Genomic DNA, 13,510 nt, shown 5'->3' with positions numbered 1-13,510 from the left:
TATCCTGCCACTCCCTTCTGGCCTGCCAAGTTTCTGTGGATAAGTCTGCTGTGAACCTGATCTGTCTTCCCTTGTAGGTTAAGGACTCTTTTTCCTTGCTGCTTTCATGATTCTTTCCTTGCGTGAGTATTTTGTGAATTTAACTATGATATGCCTTGTTGATGGTCAGCTTTTGTTCAATCTAGTAGGAGTCCTCTGTGCTTCCTAGATTTTGATGTCTGTGCCTTTCCCCAGGTTAGGGTAGTTTTCCACTATGATTTGCTCACATAACCCTTCTACCCCTTCCTCTCTTCCTCTTCTGGGACCCCTATGATTCTTATGCTGTTCCTTTTTAATGAGTCGCTGAGTCCTCTAATTCTTAAAGCATGCTCTTTTGCCTTAATTTCCCTCTTTCTTTTCTGCTTCATTGTTCTCCATAAGTTTGTCCTCTATATCACTGATCGGCTGCTCTGTTTCATCCATCCTTGCCACCGGGGCATTCATTCGAGATTGCAGCTCAGTTATATCATTTTTTATTTCATCCTGACTAGCTTGTACTTCTTTTATCTTCGCAGAAAGGGATTCTAATCTACTTTCAACTCCAGCTAGTATTCTTATTATCATGATTCTAAATTCTGGTTCAGATATCTTGCTTGCATCTGTGTTCATTGAACCCCTGGCTGTCATTTATTCCTGTTCTTTCTTTTGGGGTGAATTCCTTCATTTTGTCATTTTGAAGGAAGAAAGGGAATTAATAAGGCAAAAAAATTAAAATAACAAAATTAAAAACAACACAAAAAAATCAAATAAAGGATGCTAGATCCTAGGTGTGTTTTGGTCTGGTTATTGAAAGGAGCTTGAGAGATTAGAGAAGAAAGGAAAAGATAAGAAAAGAAAAAAAAGGAAAATAGGAAAAAAGAAAAAAAAGGAAAACGTTTGAAAATTTGAAAAAATGAATACAATGAAATAGAATAAAATGAAATGATGGAAGTAAAATAGAATTTGAAAAATTTACAAAAAAGTTAAAAATACAGGAAAAAATTTAAAAATATTTTTAATAAAAATGGAAAATAAAAATAAATTTTTTACTCTTTATGTATTCAAGAATAAGAAAATAAAAAGAAAAAAAATTGAATAGATGGACCAGCGAACAGACTGAAATACAATTGAAATTACATCGATTTCTCCTAGAAGACAAACTATGAGGCAATTTATAGTCCACAAACTAAGCAAGCAGAGAGACTTGTGGTATTCCTGAAGCGTGAGGTTGGCCCAGTTGGGCAGGGCTTAGTGTAGCGGTTCCATTCTCCACTAGATGGTGCTGCTTAGCTCACAGGCGTGGATTGTTGTGTTGCATGTAGGGGTGTATGTGCATGCAGGGGATGGGAAAATGCTGTCACTAAGCTACCCAGTCTCTAGTGTCAGAGCTCTGTGCTCTCCCAACTGGCAATTGGGCACACCTCCTCTGTCTCTGGCTTCTGTCCACTCCCCGCTTTTACAATGTCCATGACCAAACAGTCAGGCTGCCAGGTGGCACCTCCCTCCTGAGTTTTATCCCAGATGTGACTGCGTTTCCCAACCCCTCACTTCTGAGGGACTGCAGCCTTGACCCGTTCTGACCCTCTGGGGTAGGGTCTCCCTGAGTAATGGCCGGGTGCCCCCCTACTCCCAGGAATGTTCGCGAGACTGTGCTGCTGCCAATGCCCAGAGACTGTGGCTGGGTGCTAGCCTGCCCCAGAAAAAGTTCACGTGATTGTGTAGCAGCAGTGTTTCAGGGATTATGGTAAATCACAACACACATCTAGGGCCAGGCTTCACTCTTAACATCCTTGTTCCAACACCAGTGAATGTCGCTGTTCTCCAGGGTCCACTGGGACCTTTGCCTGTGGGGTGGCCACACAGACTCTACCAAATGTCCTCCCAGCAGGGGAACCACCTCTCCCCTTGTGACCCAAGGACCCCTCGGACCTCACTCTCTGCTCCTGGGGATTTGCCCTTCCCACCAGAGCACCACTAGGTATTGAGCTATGTGGAGTTTCAGACTCTGCGCTCCCCGTTTATAGAGTTTCAATGAAATTTAAACCCTCTCCTTTCTCCTTTCTCCCTTTTTTATTCAGTCCCTTGCATACTCTTTCTTTTCTCTCCCACTGCTTTGGTGGGGGGATGCTTTCCTTTACTCTCTTCCTGTCTCTGTCCTCTCTTTGCAAACAAAAATAGCTCCCTGACCTCTGCAGCTCCCCTCTACCCCAGTTTACCTCTCTGTGCCACATACCTGCCAAGATCTGTGGTTCAGGTTGTAAAGATTGTTGTGTTAATCCTCAAATCAGTTTCCTAGGTGTGCAAGATGGTTTAGTGTTGATCTGGCTGCATTTCAGGGATGACAGACACAAAAAAAACTTTCATGCTGTTCCCCATCTTGGCCTCTCCCCAGGTGCATTTTTAATATTATGTTGTGACACTCTGGATTCTGCTAAGATCCTTAATAGCTTTACAGTTGTTTATAGCATCAATGCCCTATTACCGCATCATGGCTAAAATTAGATGTGTCAATTTTTTTTTAATTCTTGAAAAAAATAATGAGATAAATATATCTCTAATGTGATAAATAATAAAAAGCTATTTTTAATGGAGAAAAGCTAGATAAACTCTCATTAAAATTGGAAACAAGATTGGGGCGCCTGGGTGGCGCAGTCGGTTGGGCGTCCGACTTCAGCCAGGTCACGATCTCGCGGTCCGTGAGTTCGAGCCCCGCATCGGGCTCTGGGCTGATGGCTCAGAGCCTGGAGCCTGTTTCCGATTCTGTGTCTCCTTCTCTCTCTGCCCCTCCCCCGTTCATGCTCTGTCTCTCTCTGTCCCAAAAATAAATAAACGTTGAAAAAAAAAAATTAAAAAAAAAAAAATTGGAAACAAGACAAATAAACATTTGTCCCTATTAGGGCCAAACATTATGACAAGTACAGGCCAATCATATTAGAAGGAAAAAAGAGTAAGAGGTCCAAAAATCTTCAATACATTGAAAACACATACATTTCTAAGAAAAACACACAAAAAAATAAGTAAAATAATAGTAAAAGTGTAAATAAATAAAACATTCAACCACTTGAGAATGTTAAAATTCTCTCCTGAGCAATATTTGTGCCAAACAAGCAATCAAAACCAGAGGTTACCAAATCTGGAATTTATTCTGGTAAAGGTAAGCCAGAAATTTAGCTTCATTTTTCCCCATATGACTATCCAGCTGACTCAATACAATTTCCTCAAGAATCTAAAATTTCCAAACTGATTTAAAATGCTATTTTCATGCCATACTAAATAGGGTAAGGGAGATCTCCTTCTCTAAACAAGAAAAACCAGAAGCACTCTAGTTGGTGCTGTTGGCTGGATTTTCAGTAACAGCTTCTCAGACATTTGCTTCAGCAATTTCTTTCCTTCCAATTCACTTTATTAAAACAAGACTAAAGAAATAAAAAATCTTCAAATGTGGAATACAGAAGAGTGACTTCTGTTTTCCTGACTGAAGTCTGGTGTGGCACCATAACAGCCTGCAGACAGGCTAGTGTTTGAGGAATGGTCAGCTACAGTCGACCATTGTTGAGAGCATTAAGTAGGATGAGACTAGATGAATGTGGCAACATGGGGGTCAGTGGTGACCTTAGTAAGAGCAGTTTTATTCCAACGATGCAGGTGTGAGTTAGGTTAAAGAATGCATTAGAGAAGTAGACGTGATGGGGACAGCTCTTACAATGCAACTCTTATAAGAACATTGGTTATTTAAGTGAACAAAGAAATTTAAGTCCACAACTAAAGGGGAATATGAGGCAAGGCAGGACATTTTAAGGATGGAATGTACAAATGGGAATGATCCAGCAGAGAAGGGGAGATTACTGATATGCATCTCTACCATTACTCGGAGGGTATTGATTCTGGAATCAGCAATCTGACAAATAGGTACAAAGAAGCATTGTCAATTTGAGGACCCTCCTGAGGAGTCTGAAATAACTGCTGATTTGGAGTTTGCTCTTGTGGTATAGGGAGGAAGGGTGAGGGGGACAACAGGAATGTGAATGAAGGGTATATGAAAAGAAATGCATCGATTTATTGATAGGCCCTCACCATCTCCAGTCCAGATCAGTCTATTTAATAAGTGACTGTGGAGACACAAATGTTGAATGATCTTTAGGGGAAAACACCAAAATCTGCTACATTTGAATAAGACTATCATATAGACTTTAACCCAGAATTAAAGTGGAATAAGATAGGGACACCTGGGTTGCTCTACCAGTTAAATGTCCAACTCTTGATTTCAGCTCAGGTCATGATCTCATGGTCTGTAAGACTGAACCCCATGTTGGGCTCCATGCTGTCAGCACGGAGCCTGCTTGGGATTTTCTTCCTCTCTCTCTGCCCCTCTCCCACTCATGCGTGCTCTCTCTCATGCTCTCAAAATAAATAAACAAACAAACAAACTTTTAAAAAAGTAGAATAAGATAATTCCAGGTTTATAATCATCTTTTACCTCTTTGTTACCTTACATACATGTTTTTTTATAAGATAAATGGTTCTAGGACCATGTCATCATGGGGATACCGAGCTTTAACACTTTTTAAATTTTTAAAAATCTAGACAAATTATTATAAGATACATTTCAGAATATGATAAATAATAATATCATTCTAATCTATTGAAAACAATTTTTTGCTGTTTTACTGAAATAAAATTCATACTTACTCTGAATAGTACTTCTTCATTCCATTTTGGATTCAAAGTCTAAAAGACAATAAACAGAGTATAACTATTTTTTAAATATTTTTGTCATATAAAAATAAAGCAAAGTATATTAAAATGTTTTTGAATATTGCTACGTCTAACCTTTTTAATGGTTTTCGTTTGCACACTTGTAAAAATTCCATTCATTGGGTCATATAATGTCACTCTCACATATGGATCACTGTTAAAATAAAAAACATATATATAATTGTTGCTTATTCCCAAACTCAGATTGCTCAACCTATAAAAGTCACAGATTTTTCCTTGTTAGCAATTTCTACAATTATTTCCTACTGTTAAAGGGAGGGTTCCTTGGCAGGAGTAGGTAATTATAGTAATTTCTGCATCTTGTTGAAAAGCTAAAGTACTGTGTTAGTGAAATAGACAAAGAATTGGAAAGAAACCTTTTAATCCAATTTAGTGATTTCCAACCTATTTCGATTTTTCAAATTTTGTTCAATTTTTATTACGTTCTTTCTTCTTTGGGGTTAAGATGGTTAATTTGATTCTTAAGACTAGCTTTGCAAGACCTCAGGTTGTTCCAATTTATCTCAAGGGTGTAAACTGTTTTTACAAAATAAGACAAAGTGCTTTCAGTTCAAAATAATTATGTGTCATGTAACCCCTTCTACAAAGTGACATGGAAAAGAAAAATCTTGTGATACGTAAGTTTGCAAAACAAAAGACTGTACACTTTACCTGTCCCTGGTCAAATTCCTCCCATTTCCTTTGGGGATCCCAAGTACTCATGATTCTCCACCACCAACTCCCCCTCCAATTTCCTCATACAACCTTACCTCTTACTTTGACAAAAATCAAAGCCATCAGACCACTCCCAAGACCCCAGTATTTATCTGAACTCATCCTTACCCCTAACCTCAGTGATTCAGGTGTTGTGCCCCTATTTGAGGCCAATTCCTCTTTGTACATGTTCTAACCACCTGCTCTGGAAACTTCTATCATCTATTTTCATTTCTCCCTTTTGTATCTTCAGCTTTTCTTTTCACCTATGTTTTTCTAGTCACATAATTATGTTTTTAAACCACCTCCCCCCCCTTAACTCTTCCTCCTTCCTCCAGCAAAGTGATCTAGATTGTCTTTCTTCCCACCTCAAACTTTCTAGGAAAATAATCTGTAATAATAATAATGACTAATATTTATATAGCAATTACTCTATGCCAGGTACCATTCTAAGCAGTTTACATATATTAACTCTTAGAATCCTTATAACTGCCTGTGAGGTAGGTATGATTATTGTTTTTATTTTGTACAGAGAGATAGTTCAAATCATAGCAGATCATACAGCTACTAAGTGCAAGAGTGAGAACTGACACTCAAGCACCTGGCTTCAGAGGCCATGTTCTTAGCTACTCTAGCCCACCACCTCCCTTTCTTCATTTCCTCAACCCCCACTGCTCTTCAAAGTCTTAGAATCTGGTTGCCACCTCTTTCTTTCTAACCCATCCCTCTGAAAATGCTAAAATCACCAATTTTGCTAAAACAATCAACACTCTCCAGGCACTGATTTTGCTGGTCCTCTCTTTATTTAATACTACTGATTAGTTTCTCTTTGAAACTAATCTCATTTGCTTTCATGACACAACTCCCTTCTGGTTGTCCTTATACTATCCTAATTGTTCTCTCTCGGTTGCTTTCTTAGGCTCCTCTCCTACTACCTGCCAGTTAAATACTGAAATTCCCTTAAGTATTGCCCTTGGTCCTTTATTCTCTCTACCTTTTCCCTTCACAATCTCATCCATGGTTTTAACAACTAACTGTTTATTCTCAAATATAAATGTTAAACGTAAATGTAAATATAAGTATATATCCTCAATCTGACCACCCAGCTAGACCCTGCCACCTGGCTGTTTCAGAGTTGATCTTCCCTCCCCCCCCCCTTTTTTTTTTTTGCCTTTTTCCGCGTTATTTATTCACAGTCACATAGTGACATGAAGGGAATAAACCAATTGGGAGTTTTTTGGAGAGAATGGGGTATGGGTGGAAGGGTGGGACTTAAACAGAAAATAATCTTATACACAGCTAGATAGAAGATTTACAGATATCTTTTTAAAAAATAGTATTCTCTGAGGGTAATGGAGTAAGATAAAATCATCATGAACAAAATAAATTAGCAACTTCTTATTACTGCATAACCCAAAACAAAAGTCTTAGGAAATGATTTGCAGTTTCTGTCATGATTTACAGATACTTATGTGATATATATTTCCAACATGGAAAAATAAAGACTAACACTGAGTAGTAGATTACCACAATGCAGAGGGAACTTGAACACATGAAAAGAGCTGCCATCTGGTAGCAAAAATATATATACGCTGATATTAGTATCAAGATTAAAGACACTCAAATAAGTTATGCCAATACAGCAGAACTATTATTCCTAACATCATAAGAACAATTTCTTATTACTCCTATTCATAACTAAAAAGTCTAAGAGCTCTGCCCAATTTTCAATTGGCTGTTCTATCATATTATTTTTAAATTGTAAAAGATCTTTATATATATTGTGAATTAAAGGGTTCTATCAGATACAGGTTTTGAAAATATTTCCTCCCCATCCATGGCTTGCCTTTTCCTTTTCTTAATTGTGTCTTTCAAACAACAAGAGTTTTTAATTCTGATCAAGTCCATTTCAACACTTTCCTTCGTGTTTCATACTTTTTGAGTCCCGTTCAAGAAATCTTTGTGTACCCCAGTAGAGCACAGAGTTTCTCGTATGTGTCCTCGCAGAAGTTTTATAATTTTAGCTCTTATTTTCTATATAATGTGTGATGAAGAACAAGGTTCATTTTGTGCCATACAGATAACCCACTGTTCCAGTACCATGTACTGAAAAGACTAACCTCCTTTTGAATTACCTTAATACTTTTTGTCGAAAAGCAATCAGCCGTGTGTGTGTGTGTGTGCACGTGCATATGTGTGTGTGCATTTCTATATTCTTTCTTCTATTCCGTTGAACAATTTATTTATTCTTATGCCAATGCCACTCTGTTCTGATTACTGTAGCTAGATAGTCAGGCTTGAAATTAGGTAGCATAACTTCTCCAATTTTGCTCTTTTATGAAATTGTTTTGGTTTACTCTATGTCCTTTGACTTTCCATAAAAATAATAGAATCAATTTACCAATTTCTTTAAAAGATCTTTCTGTGGGGGAACCTGGGTGGCTTAGTTGGTTAAGCATCTGACTCTTGATTTCAGCTCAGGTCATGATCTCATGGGGTCATGAGCTCAAGCCTCACATCAGGCTCCACACTGTTAGTACAGAGCCTGCGTGGGATTCTCTCTCTCCCCCTCTCTCTGCCCCTCCCCAACTCCATCTCTCCCTTTCTCCCTCTCTCTCAAAATAAATAAATAAACTTAAAGAAAAAATCTGGCTATGTTTAAAAAAAGAAAGAAAAAGAAAAGATCGTGTTGGGATTTTGACTGGGATTATGCCAAATCTACTCAATTTGAAGAGAGCTAAAACTCTAACAATAGCAAATCTTCCAATCCATGAACACAGCACATTTATCCATTGATTTAGATCTTTGATTTCCCTCAACAATGCTTTACTGGTTTTTAAAAAAAAAAATTTAAGGTTTATTTATTTTTGAAAGAGAGACAGAGAGAGCACAGGAGCAAGCGGGGGAGGGGCTGAGAGAGAGGGAGACAGTATCCAAACACACTCCAGGCTCTGAGCTGTCAGCACAGAGCCTGACGGGGGCTTGAACTTGTGAACTGTGAGATCATGATCTGAGCTGAGTCATACGCTTAACTGACTGAGCCACCCAGGCATCCCAATGTTTTATAGTTTTCGGTGTAAAGTTAGTACAGATCTTTTGTTAAAATTATTTCTAAGTTTTTATTTTTTATGCTATTGTAAATTGATATTTTTAAAATTTATTTTCCAATTGTTCATTGATAGGGTATAAAAATATAATCAATTTTGGTTCACTGAGTTTGTATCTTGTGGCCTTGTACCTTATTAGGTCTGGCAGCTTTTTTTTTTTAGATTCTTTATGGCTTTCCATGTACATGATCATGTTGTCTGCAAACAGACAATTTTCTTCCTTTTTAGTCTACATTACTTTTATTTCTTCTCTTTGCCATATTACACAGCTAGGACATCCAGTACAGTGTTGAACTGACTGTAAAAGGACAAAACCTTTCCTTATTCCTGAATTTAAGTAGAAAGCATTCAGACTGTCACCACTGAGTATGAAGTTAGCTATTGTTTTTTTGTTTTGTTTTTTTCCACAATAACCTTAAGCAGGTTTAGAACATTTCCATCTGTCCCTAGATTATTAAGAGTTTCTACCACGAAGAGGTGCTAATGATTTTTTCCTTTCATTGAAATGATCATGTATTTTTCTTTTTTTCTATTAATATAATGAACTACCTTGCTTTTTTAATGTTAATTTATTTTTGAGAGAGAGAGACAGACAGACAGAGTGTGAGGAGGGGAGGGGCAGAGAGAGAGGGAGACATAGAATTTGAAGCAGGCTCCAGGCTCTGTCAGCACACAGCCCAACATGGAGCTCAAACTCATGAACCATGAGATCATAACCTGAGCCAAAGTTGGACACTTAACCGACTGAGCCACCCAGACACCCCTTGATTAATGTTTGGATGTTAAATGAATCCTACATTTTATTCTTAGCTTGCTGTGATTTTTTTTTTTTTTTTTTTTACCGTGAACAGGTATTGGATTTGTCAAATGTACTTTCCATACCTACTAAAGTGAAAATGTGTTTTTATTTCTGTACCATATAAATATGATGAATTACATTGATAGATTTTTTTTTCTTAATGTTTACTTATTTGAGAGAAAGGCAGAGAGAGAGAGAGAGAGAGAGAGAGAGAGACAGAGAGAGAGAATCCAGAGCAGACTCTGTCCTGACAGCAGAGAGCCTGATGCGGGACTCAAACTCACAACTGTGAGATCATGGCCTGAGCTGAAGTTGGACGCTTAACTCACTGAGCCATGCAGGCACCCTTGATAGATTTTTTTAAAAAATCAGATCATTTATTATTGTGTGACTAATCGCTGAAATCCTTAAGATGAACTGGATGCTGCAACAGCTGCCTTCTTGGGTTTAGGTGTTGTTCCTTCATGAAATCCATGCTTTCATCTACTGGGATACAATTTTTAGGTGTCTCATCCAACCAGTCCCAGTGGTATTTCATCTTTTAGCCTTGGCGCTCCAGTTATACTTTCTCTTCCACTTGGCAGGACAGCCACATCTGCCACAGGTCAACTTCTGAAGGCGGTAGGCCTTAGAGCCACAATGACGGCACACTATGTGCATTTTACTGTGATGCTTTCCAAATGACGACATCCCCTTTGTCATCTTGCCTCTGCGGCCAAGACCAAAAAGACTGGAAGTGAAGGCACTTCCACCATATCCTACATTGATAGATTTTTTTTTTTTTTTAATGTTGAACAAACCTTACATTTCTAGGAAAATGCCTACCTGGTCATATATTGTTATAGATCAGTCAATATAGGGTTACTCAGGCTTTCTATTTCTTCTGTGATTGATTTTGGTAATTTGTGTCTTTCAAGAATTTTGTCTATTTCATCTAAGTGGTGTCCAATTCTTCATTAGCATGAAGTTGTACACAGTATTCCCTTTTCGTCTTTTTCAATTCCATAGGCTCTATAGCAATCCCTCTGCTTTCATTCCCATTATGGTAATTTGTGAATTTGTGCCTTCTCTTTTTTTCTTGATCAATATAGCTATAAGTTTAAAATTTTTATTGGTCCCTTCAAAAAATAAGCTTTTGACCTCAATGACTTAAAAAAAATTTTTTTTTAATGTTCATTCAGTTTTGAGAGATAGAGACAGAGTGCAGGTGGGGGAGGAGCAGAGAGAGAGGGAGACACAGAATCAGAAGTAGGCCCCAGGCTCTGAGCTGTCAGCCTAGAGCCCGATGTGGGGCTTGAACTCATGAACTATGAGATTATGACCTGAGCCAAAGTCAGCTGCTTTACTGACTGAGCCACCCAGATGCGCCAACCTCAATGATTTTTTTCTATCATTATGCATGTTCTACTTCATTAATTTCTGTCGTTACCTTTATTATTTTCTTCCTTCTGCTTACTTTGGAATTAATTTGCTCTTCTTTTTCTAATTTCTTAAGATCAGAACTCAAATCATTCATTTAGATTTTGCTTCTTTTCTAAGTTAGGCATTTCCAAACTATACATTTTCCTCTAAATATTACTTTAGCTGCATATCACAAATTTTAATATTGTGTATTTTCATTTTCATTCTGTTCAAATTTTTTCCTAACTTCTCTTGTGATCCCTTCTCTGACTCATATTATTTAGAAGAGTATTGCTTTATTTCCAAATATTTGGGTTTTTCAAAACATCATGTTACTCATTAACAACTTTATTTCATTGTTATCAGAGAACTTCCTATATATAATTTCAATGTTTTCAAAATTCCTGAGACTTGTCCTAACATGGTCTATGTTGGTGAATGTACCATGCACACTTCAAAAGAATGTGAATTTTGCAGTTGTTTATTGTTTTATGGCCCAACATATTATGACTGACAGACTGTAGGGTAGCTCCTGTTATCTCCACCTCCTACTTTTCATGCCCTTTGTGGTATCCTCCTCTTAAATGTGGGAAGAACCTATGCATCCTAACCAATCCTAAAATACATTAGGGAAAAACTGACAAAATGTATATGATTGCATTACAAAAGACTATGTATGCTTGGAGACCCCCTCCTTTGCTAGCTTTGAAAAAGCAGGATGTTAGCTTGTGAGCTGCCATATGAAGAAGGTCATAAGGCAAGGAACTTAGGGTGTCCTCTGTCTGACAGCCAGCAAAACTGAAACCGTCAGTCTGGCAGCCTACAAGGAACTATATGCTATTAATAATCACATGAGTTTGAAAGTGGACCCTTCCCCAAGTAAGTCTCACATGAGGTCATACCCCTGGCCAATTCCTTGATTGCAGCTCTATGAGAACCTAATGTAGACAACACAGCTAAAGCATGAAAGGATTCTGACCCACAGAAACTATGAGATAATATGTGTGCATTCTTTTAAGCTGCTACGTTTATGGTAATCAGAGTCATGCAGAAATAGATAATACGTTTATGGGCTATGCTAGTTTATGTACTATGTCCACTTGAAAAGAATGTATACATGCAGTTGTTAGAAATAGTGTTCCTTATGTTGAAGTTGTTCACAATATTGTTCAAATTTATGTTTTTGTTGATTTTCTAATCTAGTTGTTTCACCAACTGGTGAGAGAGGTGTTAATGTCTCCAACTATGATTATGGAATTTTTTATTTGTCCTTTTAATTCTGTCCAGCTTGGCTGCAAAATATTATGTTGCATATTATCATGCATAACATTATGCATATTATTTTCAAGTTCTGTTATCAGGCACATATTTATGATTGTTTTATAATTTATTTATGATTTATGATGGTTACAGCCTCCTGTAACCTCCTGGTTACAGCCTCTTTTATTGTTATGACATGTCTGCAAATACTTTCTGGTGTTGAAATCTATTTTATCAGATATTAATAAATCTACATCAGTCTTTTTACACTTACTGTTTGTATGGCATATTTCTTTGGATGCATTTTATTTCACCTTAGCTGTGTCTTTATATTTTAGATGCATCTTTTATAAACAACATGTAATCGGGTCTTGTTTTTCAATCTATTCTAACAACCTCTGACTCTGCCTCATATTTGCCTTAGTCCATTAATGTTTAATGTTATTATTGATAAGATTGAATTTAGGTCTACCAATTTATTATTCGTTTTTTATTCTTTTCTTTCCCTCTTTTTTTTCTTTTCTTGATCATTTATTCATTTCTTGGCCTTTTAATTATTTATTTTCTTAGGAATTTCATTTAAAAATATCTTTTGGTTTTTTTATCTATAATTCTTTACATTATATTCAGTGGCTTATCTAAGTCTTACAAAACACACCCTTAATTTTTTATTCCATTTACATTTAATATTGTACCACTCTACTAAACAGGTCCATAACTGTATTGAGGAGCAGGAACTGGTGTATTATATTAAGAATGTACAAATTATGATGTGCTGAGTGAGGAGGAATAAACCACCCGCATGGAGTTGACAGGTAGCTCCTCAGCATGTGAGCTCCTGCTTTGGGGAAGTGAAAACCTCAGGGTCATTTTGATTGAAGGCAGTTTTAATATACCCACACAAAGGAAGTAAGTCACAAGATTTGTTACTTAGAGATCCCAGAAACAGGAGGAAATGGGGGGGAGGGGTGGTGGAAGGGAAAGCAATGAGCCAGAAGAAGGGCAGTCTTCCATTACCAGGTCATGAGTGAGTAAGAGATAAAGAACAAGGTAGCAACCACCTATTACTTATAAGGTGATTGGGGTGGATATCACTAACTTTTTGTGGTCTTAACTCTAAGTGGTTATTTTAAAAAGGTGCCCTGGAGAACACACAGGGGGAACTTGTGATAGAAATCCTAAGCTCAGGTCCTTATCTAAATGTCCAGACCCTGGGTGTGAGCAGGGTTGTCATAATGTAAAATGCCCAGGAGGCAACTAAATTCAGTTGTTTTTCTTTCATCACAATAACCCACACCCATTCCTGTCCTTTAAGCTATAGTTGTTATATATATTCCATCTACATATAACATAAATCCCGTAAGAAATGTTGTAATTTGTGATTTAAACAGGCATACGTTTTATTTTTTTTAAGTTATGATAAAAACATAAGGCATTTTTCATATTCCCAGATATT

At 37.3% G+C, this 13,510-nt stretch overlaps 1 protein-coding gene and 1 pseudogene across 4 annotated transcripts in view; both read right to left on the bottom strand.

Annotated features, from left to right (window-relative positions):
* The window catches only part of NEDD4 (NEDD4 E3 ubiquitin protein ligase), a 137,715-nt gene that overhangs the window by 106,306 nt on the left and 17,899 nt on the right, over positions 1-13,510 (bottom strand). For 3 of the 4 annotated variants that reach the window (XM_045449657.1, XM_045449658.1, XM_045449659.1), the window contains 2 exons: positions 4,849-4,927; positions 4,708-4,746 (listed from right to left, as the gene is read on the bottom strand). In XM_045449657.1, the coding sequence (XP_045305613.1) occupies positions 4,708-4,746; positions 4,849-4,927 (118 nt within the window). The remainder of the gene's footprint in view (positions 1-4,707; positions 4,747-4,848; positions 4,928-13,510) is intronic. The other variant, XM_045449660.1, reaches the window with a different exon arrangement.
* LOC123582978 lies at positions 9,758-13,507 on the bottom strand (annotated as a pseudogene).

This window comes from Leopardus geoffroyi, chromosome B3 (assembly GCF_018350155.1).
Source record: "Leopardus geoffroyi isolate Oge1 chromosome B3, O.geoffroyi_Oge1_pat1.0, whole genome shotgun sequence".
NCBI lineage: Eukaryota > Metazoa > Chordata > Mammalia > Carnivora > Felidae > Leopardus > Leopardus geoffroyi.
The sequence above is the reverse complement of the archived record's forward strand: the minus strand, read 5'-3'. Positions and strand labels throughout refer to the sequence as shown.